General features: G+C 60.9%; 1 protein-coding gene and 1 long non-coding RNA gene across 3 annotated transcripts; one reads left to right on the plus strand and one right to left on the minus strand.

Annotated features, from left to right (window-relative positions):
- Window positions 1–1,172: 1,172 nt before the first annotated feature.
- Window positions 1,173–17,087, plus strand: EFHD2 (EF-hand domain family member D2). The gene is made up of 4 exons (XM_082685489.1): window positions 1,173–1,565; window positions 13,127–13,274; window positions 14,119–14,253; window positions 15,323–17,087. The coding sequence occupies exons 1-4, from the start codon at window positions 1,258–1,260 to the stop codon at window positions 15,452–15,454; spliced, it is 723 nt and encodes a 240-aa protein (XP_082541615.1). The 5' UTR covers window positions 1,173–1,257; the 3' UTR covers window positions 15,455–17,087.
- Window positions 1,469–8,131, minus strand: LOC309841904. 2 transcript variants are annotated; one of them, XR_014299394.1, is made up of 3 exons: window positions 7,913–8,131; window positions 5,808–5,930; window positions 1,469–4,785 (listed from the first exon to the last, which is right to left on the minus strand). It is a non-coding gene; the product is annotated as an uncharacterized lncRNA (long non-coding RNA). The 2 variants fall into 2 exon arrangements; XR_014299395.1 differs by having other exon boundaries at window positions 1,469–5,930.
- Window positions 17,088–17,472: the final 385 nt, after the last annotated feature.

Below are 17,472 nucleotides of genomic sequence, written 5' to 3' on the forward strand. Positions count from 1 at the left end.
TTTTAAGCCCGGCATCCGCCTTTTCTCTGCAAGAACGGGTGAGAGCAGTTTCTGCATAAGAGCCTCAGCATTGTCCTAACATTTTAGAGAATAAGCACAAAGCACAGTCCTCCGTCTGGATTAGAGACTCAAACTTCAGGGAGCAGTTAAAATGCAGGGTGCTTGTTAAAATGCAGGTTTCTGAGGCCCATGCAGAGATCTGTCTGGATGCGGGCCTGGGAATCTGTATTATCCGCCAGCCCTCCCCCTCCCCAACAGTGGTTGTGATATTGGAGGTCCACAGCTTTGCAGTGTAAAGGTGACACACCAGACCACAGAGAGAAACCCTCTCGGGCCTCTTCCCCGAAGCCGGATTCCATGGGGCCTTGGAAAGGATCTCTCTCCCCTGGGGCCCTCGCCGAAATGACAGCATCAAAGCTCCCTGCCAGTTCCCCTAAGGCAGAGTCTCAGGGGACAGCCGTGGCCCAGCAGCTATTCTGCCAAGTCATTCATATGATGCGCTGGCCCAGGGGTGAGGACAAGCCCCTTCCCCACTTCAGCTCTTCCCGTATCCGAACCGAGATCGGTCCGAGCTGAGGCCCCGCCCCATCTCCCTCGCAACCGCAGGTCCAGCCCTTTCCAAAAGCTGCTGCGGCTTCAGCCGCAGTGAGATCTAAACAGGGGGGCGGGGGGCGGGTGCCGCTCACCGGATCCACCTTCATACCCCTGCAACCCTCATTGAGAAGGCCGGTGAACATCGAGTCGTCTCCATGGCAACCGACAGGTTGTCACAGACTCAGGATTACGACTCCTCGGCGTGGGGATTCCAGAGAAGAGGTTGGAGGCGGCGTCCCTTGGATGCCCTGACCCACACCCAAACTGAAGGGATGGATCCCCTTGCTCCCGCCCGGGTCCCCGACCCCTAGCCCGACCTCTGCCGCTCAGCGGCCACAGCGAGCACGGAGGAGGGGTTGGATTTTTAACGGGGCCCCCCAGCCCTACGGCGGGGGATGGCGGCGTGGTGGGCGCCTCCCACCCGCGCCTTAGAGCCGGAGCGGCGGAACCCCAGGGCTCCCCGGCCGCGCGGGGCGGGCACCCGCACGGGCGCGGGGGCGGAGACGGGCAGTGGGCGGGCCCCGCGCCGGGCCTAAGCCCCACCCCCGGGGGCGGTGCCTGGCGCCGGGGAGTGTCAGGAAGAGGAAGAGCGCGGCCAGAGGCGGGCGGTGCGGGCGCGCGGCGAGCAGGGGCCGAGCCCAGGCGAGCGCCGCGCGGGCCACCATGGCCACGGACGAGCTGGCCAGCAAGCTGAACCGGCGGCTGCAGATGGAGGACGAGGGCGGCGCCGAGGCCCCGGAGCAGCCCGGGCTGAACGGGGCGGCGGCGGCGGCGGCCGGGGCGCCCGACGAGGCGGCCGAGGCGCTGGGCAGCGCGGACTGCGAGCTGAGCGCCAAGCTGCTGCGGCGCGCCGACCTCAACCAGGGCATCGGCGAGCCCCAGTCGCCCAGCCGCCGCGTCTTCAACCCCTACACCGAGTTCAAGGAGTTCTCCAGGAAGCAGATCAAGGACATGGAGAAGATGTTCAAGCAGTGAGTGCCCGCCCGACCCGGCCCCCCACCCACCCCGCGCGCCGGCCTCGGGCCCCGAACCCCCGAACCTCCGAACCCCGCGCCGCCCGGGACCCCTGCCGCCAGCCGTGCGCCCCTGAACCCCCGCACCCCAAGGGGGTGGGCGACCCCGCGGCCCCTTTCATTTAATCACGAGGCTTGAGGACCTCCTCCCCACCACGCGTGTGAGTCTGGCAACCCCGAGCCCCTGACACGCGACCCCACCTCACGGTGACGGGCCTCCCCCCCCACCTACCCCCCCCGTACACCGTACGCGCGCACTCTCGGTGTGGAGGACCGCGCGGCCCCTCCAGGTAACCCCAAGGCCCCTCAAGCCCCCACTACCACCATACGCATGAGTCTGAAGATTCCGGGGCTCTGGCCTCGGATCCCTGTGTTAGTGAAGCTTCCCCCACCACCCACCAGACACCCACGCACCCTGAGATTTGAGGACCCCGGGGCCTCCCTTTCCCTCTCCCTAGCTACTCGAATTCCCCACCCCCACCCAAACACCCTGGTCATAAACATCCACACACACACCCCCAGCGCCTCAACAAAGGTTACCATTCCCTGTACCCTATGCTGTACCCATTCTTTTTATTAGGATCCTTTCATTTTCTCTGCTTATCTCACATTCCCCTCAACATAGGTTCTGGGCAAAGACCCCCCCCCTTCCCCTTCAGTTATAAAGCATCTGCTAGCAAACTGTGGTCAAAGACCCTCCAGACCCTGCCACCCCTACCTCTACCCCTACCCACTCTGCTAGCCAGGTCCCCAATCCTTGACCCTCAGGTGGTCTCCTTAGGGAGAGATCCCTCTACCCTGCCCGCCCCCCCCCCCCCGCAGGTATATACCACCCATCGCCCCTTCAGGGCTCCCCTTCTCCCTCCACACACTGTTCCTCCCTCCTCTTGCCCTAACCGCCCCCCCGCCCCCCCACGACAGTAGATTTACAGTCCCTGCCGACCCCCACCATGTGCCCCCTTTCCTCCCACACGGGATTCTGACACCCCACACCTCCCTGTCTGATCTGCCTGGTTGCTCTCACCCCTACCTTTTCCTCTGTGCAATTCCATATTCTGTGTCTTAGCAGGTTGGACAGACACCCCCAGGCCTGTGGCTCAGCCCTCCCCACCCACCCTTACCAAAAACCTTTAAAATCTCTGTGATGGGGACTAAATGGTCCCCTTCGGGTCCATCCCTGAGTCCACCAAGTTGTGACTGCGATGGACAACCAAACTCTTCACAACCACGGTTGTGCAGGGGGCAGGCTGGGGGGTGGGGTGTTAAAGCTCACAGCCCCCTTCCCTGTGGTACCCCTCGCCACCTCTTGTTGCCCATGCCCTTGCCCCTGGCCCCTGAAGGGGGAACAGCCCAGGGGTGTGGTCTGAGTGGAGAGGTGCTGACCCACCTTGGCTGAGGCACGAGGACAGGGCGGGATGGGGCTGTGTACCCAAGCAACAATCAGGAAGCCCAGGAAGGGGGTGTTTTGCAACCCCACAGCTTGAGAAAGGCTTTTCCCCACTTCTTGTCACTGCTGCTTCTGCCTGCGGCCCCCACACAGGGGAAGAAGGTTTTGTTTCCCAGACCTGGACGGCTGGGAGCCCCATACTTTTCCAAGGGTCAGCCTGGGGGGAAACTGAGTCCTTAACCCTCCTCTGCGCCACTGTGTGGAAGTCCCTAAGCCCTGAGGAGCCTGCCTCTTTGGCTCCAGGGTCTTTGTTGGGAGTTGTAAAGTTTCTTTCCCCACCAAAGACTGTCACCCTTGGGAGAGCAGGATTTCTAGGATTCCAGCCCAGACTGATGGAAAATGGAAAGCTTCTTGAGCCCAGGGCTAGGTAGAGACAGCTTCACCATCTGGAACTTCCTTGTAGAGTCTGCCCTCCCCCCCCCCCCACACACACACCCTGGAGTGGGGGAGGCAATGCCGGGGAGATTGTTCAAATGCATCAGTGATTGATAGAGTCCAGGCACTGATGATATCTAGGTGCTAAGGAGCTCCTGGATTCCACCCAGCATCCCTATGACGTAGAACTCTCACCATCACCATTGTACAGTTAGGCGGTCTGGGCACAGAGAGGTTAAATTTAACCCTCCAAGACCACATAGCTAGGAAACCATGGAGCCGGGATCTGAACTCAGGTCTGTGACTCCAAAAGCCGTCACAGACACTTGCTTCCACGTGGGAAGACGCACTCGTTCAATACCCACTTCTGTGTTCACGGCTGATTTCCCACCTCACAGACCCGCCAGTGGCCTGTGTCTTTCTGCCAGAATCCTCCTTCTCCTGGGCTTCCACGGCATTGCTACACCCAGCCAAAACAACAACAACAACAACAACAACAACAAAAAACGATAGAGCTGTTTGGGAGAATGCAGGCACCCCGAGTGAGTAGGGACTTGGGGGGCCGCAGCTTGATCAGAAGGGGCGTGTGACCAGAGGAATGGCCTGGAAGCTGCATTTGCGGGAACATTCACCTTCTAGGGAGGCTGTTTGGGGTGTTGGTTTGACAGGGTTTACTCCGGTGAAGTTTGGGGGGAGCCGAACCCCTTCGGACACCCCTGCGGGCCACCTCTTGGCACCACAGCGGCTGCTGCCTTGGAAGGGGTGGCGTAGGGGGCAGGAAGGAGCCAGGGAGCTGGACTTCTAGGGAAGGAAGTGCCGCCCGCCGGGGCCCTGGCGAGGACAGAAAGGGGCAGGTTTTGTATTCAAGGAAACAAGGCTTCACTGTGCCAGCCAAGCCGAACCCAGCCGAGCCCCGGCTGCGAACAGCCAACACACAGCCTCTTGGGAGGACAAAACCCTGTTCTGCTTCTGCTGTCCTAATGGGGCCGCCACCTCCTGGGTCCAAGCGGGGCCCTGCTGACGGACTTCCACCCAGGGCTCCGGGGCTCCGTCTCCCGCAGGGAGGAGGGGCGCCCAGCCCTCCGGGAAGTCATCCCCCGCAGCAGAGCACAAGAGATAGGGAGGGCCGAGGGAGCTGGGAGCTGGCCTGCCTTGGAAGGCAGGAGCTACAGAGCCTGCCCCTCAGTCCTGCCTCTGCCCCTGAATTATTTAGTAATTAATTCCCATGTATAAAATGAGCAGGTTGTACTTAGGAATGGCCGCCTTGTTTCCGAGGGGTCCTGAACCCTTGGGGATGACAGGCTGCCTTCCAGGCTCTTCTGGCTCATCCGTTCAGTGTCCGTCCGCGGATCCGTCCTGAGGAGGGAGGTAGAAGGAAAATCAAGGGGATTGAGGGAGGCAAGACAGGCCGCCCGCCGTCCCTGACCTCGGCATCAGACGCGCCCCTTCCAGCCGGGAGAGACCTCCAGCCCGTCTCCCCATCTTACAGAGAAGGCAACTGAGACCCAGAAAGGCGTGGTGACTTGCTTGGGGTCACCGGGAAGTTTTCAGTGGCCGAACCAGAGCGCCCTTGTCTGTACGACTGATCAGGCAGGGCTTGGGCGGGGGGGGGGGGGGGGGTGTCAAAGAGCTCAGACTCCGTGCCCAGCATTTGGAGGCCTGGCCCCCGCGGAACCTCAGCCCTCCCTCCCCAGGCGGCCTCAGGCGGCCCCAGCACTTCTGACTCCTCCCCCCACCTCTGTCGGCCCATCCATTCAGGGCTCTCTCTAGAACCTTCCAGCCAAAGGGGGAATGGTGTGACCCCCACAGAGCCTCAAGGGGGCCCAACTCTGGGCTGGCAGCCGCGTGTGTGAGGCTTTATAGGGTTTTGTAAGTCGAGACCTGCCCACGAGGTCGGCAGCCACGTAATTCTGAACCTGCCGGGGAATCTGAGGAAGATGCCCTAGTTCCCTGCTTGGCCGGCTGAGGCCTCAGACACGGCATCTCATGACCCCGTGCGTCAGAGCGGCAGGCTTCCTTCTCCTTCTGGACGCCTCGGCCCTCCCTTCTTCTCCATTCGCTCCTCCTCCGCCGCCGCCGCCGCCGCCGTGTCTCCCCAGACCCTGCCCCTCTGCAGCTCCCCCAGCATCCTTCTTGGAAGACAGGAGGACACAGTAGTTACGAGCAGGGCCTTTGGAGTCTGTGCGTTTGAATCCCAAGGCCCTTAAACCTTCTGGGCCTCAGTTCCTCACCCCAAAACAGGCAGAGTTACAGCACCCAGCTCACAGGGCTGCTGTGAGGTACTTAACTGAGTACTCAGCACGAAGCGAGCCCTGGGAAGCTTCCGTCCCCTCATCCCCCGGCCTACTCCGCCAAAGCCCCTGGCTGCCTCCACTTACCCCCTAGGGAGCTGCCCGGCTGGCGAAAACCTCATGCTTTGGGTTCAACTGTTGGGGGACCCAGCATGAGAAACCCCCTTTTTTCCCGCTGAACGGCACTCCGGTTGGCAGCTATATATGGCTCTGATCAATAACAAAAATGGAGAAACGAATTCGTTATCACTTAATTACGTGGAAGGCAGGTGGCAAGGAAAAAGGAAAGAGCAAGCGACAGCTTCCCGGGGTGATTCCAGACGGGGACCCCAGCACCCAGCCGCCGCGCGGCAGCCGGGAGACCCCGGGGAAGGGGGCTCAGCTTTGCGGCCTCACCCTGGGCTGAAGACCTTCCCTGGTAAAGGTCTGAGGGTTCATTGTAAAGAGTCCTGGACCTTGGCAAAGAGTCCACCATCATGTCCAGCCCGTGGGCTGTTAAAAACATAGAAGCTTTTGAAAAACATAAAATCCATCCATATAATCATTCACCCGACACATACTAAGTTTCTGCTGTGGGCAAGTTCTAGAGAATCAAGGGAAGAAGAAAGTTCCCGCCCTCAGGAAGCTTAAAGTCTCATGAAAAGCAGTGGCATAGAGGGGTCTCTGGGGGTAGAGGGGATGGGCCCATGCGGCTAGAAATGGAAACTTCCATTCCTTTATCGCCGCCGTGAGGACCCAGGGCGTTCATGAGGGTCCCGCGCTCAGACACCCTCCTCCACCGGCCCCTGCCCCCACGCCCTCGCCTCATTTCCTGGAACCCCCAGGTCGAGTTGACCACAACAGCGCAGTGAGGTGGGTAAATCCTCACCCCCATTGGCCAGATGAAGAAACTGAGGCTCAAGGAGATTGAGTCATGTCCGAAGGTTATAATAAGCGGCAGGATTAGAGGCAGGTTGGCCTGCAGGGAGCTCCAGAGGCCAAGAGAGGACAGAGTTTATGGATGGGGGACTTGGGGAAGGGGGGCTCTCAGAGCCTCAGGAGGGGAAGCCTTCTCGGAGGGCAGAGAGGTTGGGTCCCTCCACCTGCAGCAGCCAGGAGCCTGGCTTTCTGGGGAGATGCCACACCCCTGCGGAGGGAGGATTTCCCCAAACTCAGTGCTCCCCTTCTGCCCTTTCTACTTCCCTTCTGATTCTGAGTCGCCTCCCCCCTCCCCTCCGCCCCCCTGCCTGGGGACTTTTGGTTCCCCTTTGGCTTTGCACCTTCCTGCCTTCTCCTCCGGTCTGGACCCTCTGGGTCTGAGGCCTGGCTTCAAGCGGGCCCCGCTGGGGAGGCCGTCTTGCAAGGCTGGCCTAGGCAGAGGAGGAAGGAAAGGAGGAGACGGAAGACCTCAGCAGGGACAGTCCCCACTGCCTCCAGCAGTGAGCTCCCTCTGCGTGCTGCGCGGCCTTCTCCTTGGCTGCCTTCCGCTTTTCAAGGACGGCAGAGAAGCGAGAGTCTCAGGCCAGCGGGACGCGGCTGGAGGGGAGCCAGGCCTGGGGTTCCTGAGCTGCATGAGGACCCTCCTGTGGCCCAGACGCCGTCTGCCTCTACCCCATCCTGGGCACTTTATCTCGTACTTAATCCTTTTACAGCATGCTGTGAGCTCACCGTCCCTCTTGTTGCAAAGGAGAACCCCGGGTCTCACAGACCTTACATGACAGGGACAGCGTGTGAACTTGGGTCTGTCTGACTCCAAGTCCCTGGCTCCCAAGGGCCCCAAAGAGGGCAGCAGCAGCGCCGGGTGCTTGTTAGAAAGGCAGCTCCACCCCGGGTCTACTGGGTCCGAATCCGCATTTTTCACACTTGTGTCCGCAGCAGCCGGCCACGCACAGCTGTCCCCCCACACTTCCTTCCGGTAAGGCAGGTTCCTTCGTCTGGGCAGTAAGGGGGGAAGATGAGGTTTAATAATAATGACTAGGTTGGACGAGACACTCCGTGAACGTTCTTGGCCATCACTGCTGTAACGATCCGTATTATTAAGAGCAGGCGGGACCCTCGTCGCCAACATCACAGGCCTGGGGACGTGCCCCCTGGCCTGGTGCTCAGCGTGCGGTTGAACCCAAGCTGGGGAGGTCCTGAGCCCAGACAAGCCCCCCAGCAGAGTGCCATCAGCTTGGGGGGACGGGGGGCTCCCACTTGATTCTTAGACTCACTGCAAAGTTGTGGGGGAGCCGTGAGCCGCATGCACGCACACCCTCTCCGTGGCTGACGGCAACAGATCCAGCGTCCGATCTGCAGATAGAACTGGAGGAAGTGGCGAGCGACTGGGTTTCGCCACATGAGTCAGGCAGTCTGGGGGTTGGGGGGTGGGACCCGGCCCACCCCGCCCAGCCAATGGTTACAGCGCGTGTGGGGGGTGGGTGGCCACCTGCGGAGGGAGGTGGGTAGGGCCGCACCAGCGAACAAGGCCAGAATTTTTCCCTTGTCCAGAACGTTCCTACCCCAAGGGACCTGCCTTCCCAGTTCATAGGACAAAGAGTAGAGAAGCCTCGGAGCCACTGGGGGAGACAGGGGAGGGGAGGACCAGGTCTGTGAATGTCAGGTCCAAAGCCAGGTAAGGCTGGCGGGATCCTTGATCCATAAACACGACCCTCTCTAGCTGCTTCTGGACCCCCGTGGGCTGAGGGGTCAGCTGCAAAGGCCTGGGATAGGAACTCGAGGACAGAATCGGGGTCTCCATGCCTCCACCTTGCCCCTGTGCAGCAGCCGTAGTAACTCATTCTGCCATCAGACTCCACAGCACGGCAGGTGGGTGGGAAGGCTCGTGCCCAAGGAACAACCTTCTAGTAGTTCCAGAGCCAACACGGGCTGCCTTAAGGGAAGCAGTGAGCCTCCTGTGCTCAGAGGTATTCCAGAAACATACAGAAAAGCTGCCTTGGGAATCTGACCTTCACACATGGCTGAATGAGTGGCCTCCAGTATCCCTCCCAACCTGAGACTCGTACAGGGTCTGCGGGCCTCAGGACACAGCGTAGCAGTTTAGAGTGTGTGTGTGTTTCATCAGCTCTGGGTTCGGGTCCTGGCTTTGTCCTTGTCGGCTCCGGCCTCGGCCAAGTCACTTCCTCCCTGAGCCTCCCATCTCCTCAGCTGTCCTATGAGGCCATTTAGGCCTGCTCCCGAGGGTTCTTGGGAAGGCCTGATTGGGTCTACTTGGCAGAGTGTTCAGCAAAAAGTAGCCACAGAGGGTAATATTGTTACGAGACAAGGTGTTGATACCGCACGCTGTCGGGCCCGGCTACTGCCCGGGCCCCATGACTCCTGGTTATCAGAACCAAGGGGAGGAGGAGCGCCAGCTGGGTGGGACCTGCCGGGCCCAAGGGGGCAAAGGCTGCCTGGGTGGTGGCGGACTGCTCCCCTCTCAAGGCTAGATGGGAGGGACTCTGTCACCGGCATCCGGGGCGGCAGCTGCCGAGCCCTGCCTGTCGGGAACTATTCGGGGGGAGGAGGGTAGGAATGTGGGCGCAATGCCAGGTGCAGCAGCCTCCCTCCAGTGCCGGAGAAAAGTGCTGAGCTCCCAGCCTGCGAGCTTTGTTGCCATTCCTGCCCAGTGCCGTTGGCCCTCCCAGGCAGGCCCCAGGCCGGGCTCTCAACCCAGCATGCCCCAGCCCTGCAGGCTGGAGAATTCGGGACCCTCCATGGGACCGGGAAGAAGAAGGAAGCAGACAGGCAGGAAGAAGGAACGTCTCAGCTTTGGGGATCCTGCAGTCCACCGGCTGTGTGACCCCAGGCTGGTCTGCTGCCCACTCTGGGCCACAGTTTCCATCACATAACATGAAGCAAGTAGACCAGGCTATGAGGACAGACCTTGTGCACTGATGCTCTTTTCCGGGTCCCTCTGAGCCCCTGAACCCTCAGCTCCAGCTCAGGGAGAGAGCTGATGGAGGAGAGGGGCTCCCCAGCCAGGGGCATCTCCTCTTTGGCGGGTCATCCACCTGCTGGTGGCACGATGACCCCCCCCACCCCCCTTATCAGTTCCTTCCCACAAGAGGAGGGACAGAGCAATCCGGGCTGAGGCTCCGTCCTGCTGTCTTTCCACCTCCCCAAGTCGGGGGGTCTTTGAATTAGGCCTAGCGGGGGAAGTAGTGGGAGCCTCAGAGGAAGGGGAGAGGCTGGGGGCAGCGATAGATCACCTCGCCCACCCCCGCCCTTGTGTTTTTTACCATTATCATTCTTATCAGCGCCATTTTTATGTTCTATGTGCGAAGTACTTAACGTAATGTCTGGCACACAGAAAGTGCTCAGTGGCCTCTATTACAATGAAATTAGCAGGCTTTAAGCACCTGTTATGTACTAGGCATTTTATGTTCATCATCTCTTTTAATCTCCAATCCTAAGGGTTGCTAGCGATGCGGTGCTTCTGTTGATCATTATGGCCGTTGGCGTTATTGTCCGTGGGTGCCCGTTAAGTGGGCCGGGCTCTGTGCTAGGGACTGACGTGGCTGGTCTCTTTGAACCTTTGCCTCTGTCCTGAGATGGGTCCTTTGATCTCCACGCTGTAAATGGGGACGCTGGGGTGTGTGGGGTCAGGTGACTTGACCGGAATCAGCCAGCCAGCCAGTCAAGTGGCCGATTGGGGGTTTGAGCCTCAGTCCGTCTCAGCAGACCTGATGTGGGCATAGAACCTTCAAAGTCATCTTCAGCCATGTTCCCCCTGGGGACCTGGCTGATCCAGTGCCCCAAGCCCAGGGGACATCGTAGCTGCTTGCTCCCCCGGAGCCTTGTGGGAACAGCCCTTCTCCCCCGTAGTGTCCCTCCTTTGGGGGACCCCGCTCCCACCCCAGCACCTGGCCTCTTCCTGACCTCTGTCGCCTTCCCGTGGCAATTGATCTGCTGGCGTTGTGACCAGCCCCTGCATTGTCCCCCTGGGGGCCAGAGCCCGCCCGGGAGAGAGCCCAGGCCCGGTAATTGATTGACCTTTGATTGACGCAGGCAGCGGTTCAAGCCGCGCATAAAGCTGCAGCCCGGCCAGGTCCGGGAGCTGCCAGAGACCCACAAACACAGAGCCAAAGTCTCTGTCCAAGTTCGGACACTTGATCCGTGCACTTCCTCTGAAACTAAGCCACCCCCGGCTGCGGGAGAAACCCGTGCACGTGAGCAGTAAATAAAGCTGGGGCTCAGGAGAGGCAGCTGGGACAGGAGAGTAGAGTGTGGGAACCCGCGGGATGGGGGTGAGTCCTGGCCAGCGGGCCGGTGCCCTCACCCCTACCATCCTTGTTGCCTGGGGGAACGTACAGTCACACGGGGAAATAATCCGCCCAGGATTGCCGCGCACAGATGCTGTAAAGAACAAACTGCCTGGCACACAGAAGGAGCTTCATGGAGGCAGCCGGACCTCACTCTGCCACTGCTGGAGTCCGCTCCGTGTACCGGGCCCTTGGCTAAGCGCGCCCTGTGCAGCAGCGGGCTCAGTCCTCGCAGTGACCCTGCGAGAGAGTCACCGCCACACCTCGTCCGGAGGCTCAAGAGGCAGGGTCTCCCAGAACCCAGGTGGTCTGCTCCAGCCCTGTTCATTGATGACTTTCACTCCATCCAGAAAGCAGTGGGGTTTCCCGGAAGGGCAGCGCCCACATGGTTTGCCCCAGCAAGAACCGGGCCTGGCACCCCACAGCCACCCAGCCCCCTTCCCAGACTCCAAAGGTAGAAGGAGGGGCCTCTGCCGTGCCCCCCACGGGGCCCCTCCGGCTTGAAGGGGAGCCTGGAGCATGGGATCGTGAGCCTGCCTGGCCCTCCGGAGGCCCAGAGCCCGCTACCACACCCTCTCACGGCGGCTCACAGCCCAGCCACAGCACTGCCCACAGGGATTTCCGGCCCATCTGCTCCTGCTCCCACCCCCCCAGCCCAGCCCCATGGGGAGAAAGGCTTCAGGACCATGTTCCCTGCAGGGTTCCCAGAACCCCATCCTCCCCGTGCTGCGTCACTCCCAACCACTGACTTGTCTGTGAACTATTTATACCCCTCACGCCAACTGCTCCCGGCTCAGGGCAGACAGCTCTGTGCTGGGGCCTCACCAGGACCCCTGGAAGCAGGCTGGCTCAGAGCAGATGTGCAGGCCAGGGAGCTGGGCGTCTGCCCTCTTCCTTTACTGCTCTGTGACCTTGGGCAGGTCGCCTAACCTCTCTGAGCCTCCATTATATAAGGTTATTACAGGGATTAAATACAATAAATGATGTGAGGTTCCCAGCATAAAGACAGATTTCAAAAAAATGGTTTCTGTTCGTTGTTCAAGGTCATGCAAGGCTTATATAGAGCTTGAGATGGGGGAAGGGAGCTGGGGAGCCCGGAGGAAGGCACAGAGACGAGGTGTGTGTTTACACAGGAGCACCAAGAGGGCAATAGGGGTTTCTGCAGCTCAGCCCCTCTGTGTCACTCTGTTGTCACCAACACTCATCCAGGCAGCGTGAGGCCTGGGGCTACGCAGGCCTCTCCAGGCTCAGAAAGCCCATTTTAGCCCATTTTAGCCCTGAGAGCCCCCCCTGCCTTCCCTGCGGGAGGCAGTCTGCGCAGGTGTTGGGTTAGCCTGATGAGAGGGCGCACATCCGTCCTGATGGGACGTGGTCTGCACCAGCAGCACCTCCCCAGCGGGGACCAGGCCCCGAGGCCATCTCTGACCCAAGCTCTGACCACAAAGAGGCCAGCAAGAGGGACCTTTAGACGACAACACACACCACACCCTACCCCACACCCCCATGTCTGCTGGGCAGTTGGTGGTAGAAAAGGGACCCGCAATGTGCAGTTACACTTTTATCACCTAAATCATCGTTCCGGCCCTTTCCAGCCACAGAGCCATATCACCCTCCCCGGGCCCCGCCCCGCCCATCCCACAGCAGGCGCGCCCTGTAACACTGTTCCCTGAATTCACCCCAGGCCGCCTCCCAGCAAACTAGAAGTGGGCCTCCCTCCTGAGGCCCTGCCCTGTGACATGTGCTGTTTTCTGTCTCCCTCCTGGGTGGCAGCAGGAGTTGGGGAGACGCAGGGCAGGTAGGGATGCAAGGCTGGCCCTGGAGAGAACATCAGAGTCATCGGCTGCCCCCGCCCCCAAGAACCTGTACCCGCATGGTGTCATGAGCTCTTTGTCCCTGCTGGTCCCCATCCCATCCAGCCCAGGCAGGCTGTGGCTTCAGCTTCCTTACGCATCACACTGCTCCAAAGGTTAGCACTGTTCAACGTGTCAGAGGCCACAGACCATGTGGGGAGCTCCTCATTACCAGAGGTAACCAAGCAGCAGTCACACCTCAGGACCTCACCTGGACCAGGGTCCCTTCCAGCTTCAGTAGGGTGACCAGCGCCTCACGGGCCAGCCCATGGTGCTCTGACCGGTGAGCTGGGAGGAGACAGGAGGTCCTCAGCCTCTGCCTTGGCTCCTCCAGATACGACGCTGGCCGGGACGGCTTCATTGACCTGATGGAGCTGAAGCTGATGATGGAGAAGCTCGGAGCCCCGCAGACCCACCTGGGCCTAAAAAACATGATCAAGGAGGTGGATGAGGACTTGGACAGCAAGCTCAGCTTCCGGGAGGTGAGTCTGCTCCCCGCAGGGGACTTGAGGCTCCTCGAGGGAGGAGGGACATCTGTCCTTTACACGGTCAGCACTTATTGAGTGACTGCTGTATACTTAGCCCTGGGGGGCTTTTGGAAATCCGGAGGAAAGCCCTGTGCTGCTAGGATCCTGGTGTGTAGAGGGGGAGATGCCTAGACAGTGAAGGGACAGGGTGCTGTGATGTTCAGATGAGGGGACAGGGAGGGGGTGACAGGCACTGCATCTGGGAGGGGCTGGGCTCTGCGCTGGGGGCCTCCGGGTCTCCGTCCTCACTCTGGAACAGGAGCCATGATCAAGCCTGTTCCTTGGAGGAGGAAATGGAGGCCCACAGCCAGCAAACAATGGTACTGGACCCCAGGCAGCCTTGGGTGAAAGACAGCGGTGGCCTCCCTGGCCAAGCTCCCCGGAAGCCTAGAGGAGGCAGGGCGGGAGCAGGGGAGTGGGGAGGAGGCATCAGGGAGGGAGATGCGGGCCGCGGGCCGTGATGGTGTGGAGTCAGGACGTGGGTTCCGACCCCCTTCTGTCACTTGCTGCTGCTAAGATTCGGGGCAGGGCTTTTTCCTGGTCTCCGAGTCTTCCACAGTCTGTACAATGGGCACAATCCTATACCTTGGGGACTCAGTAAATTGGCTGGGGGAACAGTGGGAACAAAGACACGAGGTCGGTTGGGGCCCTGCCTGGGAGCCAAGGGTGGGCACACGGGCCTGCAGTAGCCCCGGATCCTGGGAGAGCGGGAGATGGGCCCCCTGGCCTCCCACTGGACAGATGGGCACACCAAGGCCCCTCGTCCCTCCCTGACAACGTGCTTTTCTCCGTCCCGCAGTTCCTCCTGATTTTCCGCAAGGCGGCGGCTGGGGAGCTGCAGGAAGACAGCGGGCTGCACGTGCTCGCCCGCCTCTCCGAGATCGATGTCTCCACCGAGGGCGTCAAGGGGGCCAAGAGCTTCTTCGAGGCCAAGGTGAGGAACCCGAGGCTGTGTGGAGCCCGGGGTGGGGAGCACCCTGACCCCCCGGCTCAAGGGCAAGGGTGCCGGGGGGGAGGACAGGACCCTGAGTTAGCCCCAGGGTCTATGCTCACCCTTCGTGTCCCTGCTGGGGCCACAGATCGGAGACGCGGCACTGATGCGAGGGCCGGACTGCGCGAGGTCCGCAGCACTCCTGGCTCTGTCCGCTTCCATCCAGGCTGGGGTCCCTTCCAGCTTCCCCCTTTCTCTCCCCAGCCCACAGAACCACTACCCACAAAGGACTAGTCCTTGAATGGGGTGCCAGAGATGGCAGGGCAGGCCCAGAAACCGGGGCAGCCCTCGCCCAGAGGGAGGATGGGTCCCAGAGGCACCCACGTGCACAGCACCCTTCCAGTGCCGCACGCACTTGATGGACGGGACCCACAGAGCTCCTGGATCCTGACCTCCCAGAGCACCTGCTTTTCCTGGTTTCTCCTTCTCCGCATGTTAACTAAGAACATTGTTTCTGAAGGCCGCGTCCCTCCTCTCTCTGGGCTTCTGGGCTTGATGGGGTGTCCCAGGGTTCCTCAGTGGGACTTGTTTGTATCTGGGCTTCCCAGGACGGGAAGCAGATAGGAATAGCAACTTCCAGGGGCGCCTGGGCAGCCCAGTCTGTTAAGCGTCTGCCTTGGGCTCAGGTCATGATCTCGGGGTCCTGGGATCGAGCCCTGTGTCCTGCTCCCTGCTCAGCGGGGAGTCTGCTTCTCCCTCTCCCTCTGCTCTTCCTTCCAACTCATGCTCTCCACCCCACAATAAATAAATTAAAGTTAAAAATTAAAATAAAGAAGCCCCCGCTTCCGGGACTCCCACTAGGCAGCCGCTACCAAGTGTAGGTTCTAGTTTCCAATCCCTTCAACGAATCCATGAGTCAGTTACAGAGCAGCAGGCTCTGAATGGGAAACTGAGGCTCAGAGAGGTAGCAAGAGTCTGTGGGCTGGCAGGGGGCAGGGGTCCGAGAGCCCACGGTGGCGGCACAGACGCCCCTCCCGCCCTGACCCCTGTCTCCCCCCCCCCACCCCTGCAGGTCCAGGCCATCAATGTGTCCAGCCGCTTCGAGGAGGAGATCAAGGCGGAGCAGGAGGAGAGGAAGAAGCAGGCGGAGGAGATGAAGCAGCGGAAGGCAGCCTTCAAGGAGCTGCAGTCCACCTTCAAGTAGCCAGGGGCTGCGGCCTGACCACTTGGCCCCGGCCCCGGCGCCCAGTGCAGCCAGCGGGGGCGGGCGGACTGGAGGCCAAGTCTGAATCCTGGGCTCTGTCCACAGGGACCCTACTGAAAACCTACCAAGTCTGTGAACGGGGCCAGCCGAGGGGCGCCCCAGGTGGCCCGGTCCCCCTGCTCCCTCCCACTCTTCCTGAGGCCGGGCCACCCGTGCCGGCTCCTCGCCCGGCCCAGCCCTCCTCCCTGGAGATTCCTGCGCGTCTCTCACCCCCGGCCGCCCCCCTTGCCTGCACCAGCGCTGCAGCTGCTCCGAGCCCAGCCCCTGGCCCTGAGGGCCTCCCTGCTCCGGGTGCCTGCCCTCCATGCCTGCCCCCCGTGCGCTCTCGTCCTCCCCGCCCGGCGGCCTGCCCTTAACCTGCAGGCCACGCAGCCCCTGGGGCCCTCAAGCAGCTTCCAAGACTGGGGGAGGGCGGACAGCAAGAAGGTGACAGGCGCCAGCTCTGTAGGAGAGCGGGACGGAAGGGGCTAAGCAAAGGCACTGGGGCTCCCCATCCCCGACGACTTTTCCTCCAGCCCTGCCTCCTCTCTCTGCTGGGGGCAGGGTTGGAGAGGGGGGCTTCGGTATTGGCAGAGGGACCCAGGCCCCGGTCTCCCGTGTTCACATGGAGACCCTGGCACTCTGGGACCCGGCCAGGCAAGGGTGAGGGGCAGCTGTGCCCATCTACCTCACGGGCCCACACTCTGCCGGCCGTGCCATGGATCATGGGCAGGGAAGGCTCCGGGGGCAGAAAGGTCACTCCCCAGTCTCCCTGCAACCCCCCGGGGGTCCCAGGGGCTCTGGAGAGAGCAGGGTGAGGAGGAGGGATCGGCCCCTTCACGGGAAGGAAACCAGCGCCTGGTTCCATTCTCCAGGACGCATCCAAGAAGTGCTTTAAGTGGTTTGCACGGACCAGGCGGTGGGGAGCAGGGGCCTTGCTGGGCCCCTTCAAGCCATCCTTCCCCCAAGTGATGGGCACCGCCTTGTCACCAGCGACGGGACCCGTCCCGTCACACACACCCCCCCTAGCCGAGGAAGCATGGGGACCCCAGGCCTCCCTGTGCCCATCTGAAGACGGGCGGTGGCCACGCTTGTGCCACCAGCCCAGTCCCACGCAGCTCCCAGTGTGCTCTCTTCCGTGCGTGCGTGTCCGTGTGTGTGCGCGTCTGTGTCCGCTGCCGTGTCGTGAAACTGTGCCCGTCACTCAGCCAAACAAGTGAATGGCCGCCGAGGCCACAGTTATGCAACTTTCCGTGTGTGTCATGACGTCACTGCTTTTTAAACTTGATAACTCTTTATTTTAGTAAAATGCCCCAAGAGTCCACAAAACTCCTGTCGGATTTGCAGAGGTTTTATTTTTTTGGCCTTAGAATCTGCAGAAACTAGGAGGTACTGACCCCAGTGCGGCAGCCTTGGCCCGGATTGCGTTTGCCTTAGCGGATGTGTTTATACAGATGAATATAAAAAGCGCTTTTTCTTTGGCTTCTTGCTTTTTCCCCCCTCCCTTCTCACCTTCCCCCAAAGAAAGCTACTTCTTCATTTGGTGGTACAATTATTTTTTTTAACTAAAATAAGATAAAAGTCTATATTCTTATGTGTGTGTGGTTCTTGTTGGTTGGTGGGGGAGGGGAGGGGCGGGGAGAGGGAGGCAGGGGACGTGGTCACCCGGTGCTGGAGCAGCACTTGCTCAGGTGGCTCCCCCCTCCTGCCAGAGGCCCCCGGCGGAGAGACTCTTCCTAACCGGGGAGGTTGAGCGGGATGCCCACGCCCTATCGCCAGGGGCTGCTCTTAGTGCTTTACATATACTTACTCAGGTAACCCTCACGACCAGCACATAAGGGGGTGCTGTTTTGTTTCCCAGAAAGGCACATGGCACATGCGCTGTGGGGAGACGGAGCCAGGTGGGGAACTGGATACAGACCCAGACCCTTACCCCGCAGCCCGTCCCCTTCCCCATCCAGTCACCCCCCCAGGCAAGT

This window comes from Mustela nivalis (assembly GCF_964662115.1).
Source record: "Mustela nivalis genome assembly, chromosome: 10".
Taxonomy (NCBI): domain Eukaryota; kingdom Metazoa; phylum Chordata; class Mammalia; order Carnivora; family Mustelidae; genus Mustela; species Mustela nivalis.

Bases quoted from the DNA above. Each gene is read 5' to 3' on its own strand.
- EFHD2 (XM_082685489.1), top strand. From the start codon at position 1,258: ATGGCCACGGACGAGCTGGCCAGCAAGCTGAACCGGCGGCTGCAGATG. The intron at 1,566-13,126 runs GTGAGTGCCCGC...TGGCTCCTCCAG, and splicing joins ATGGAGAAGATGTTCAAGCA to ATACGACGCTGGCCGGGACG. The intron at 13,275-14,118 runs GTGAGTCTGCTC...TCCGTCCCGCAG, and splicing joins GCAAGCTCAGCTTCCGGGAG to TTCCTCCTGATTTTCCGCAA.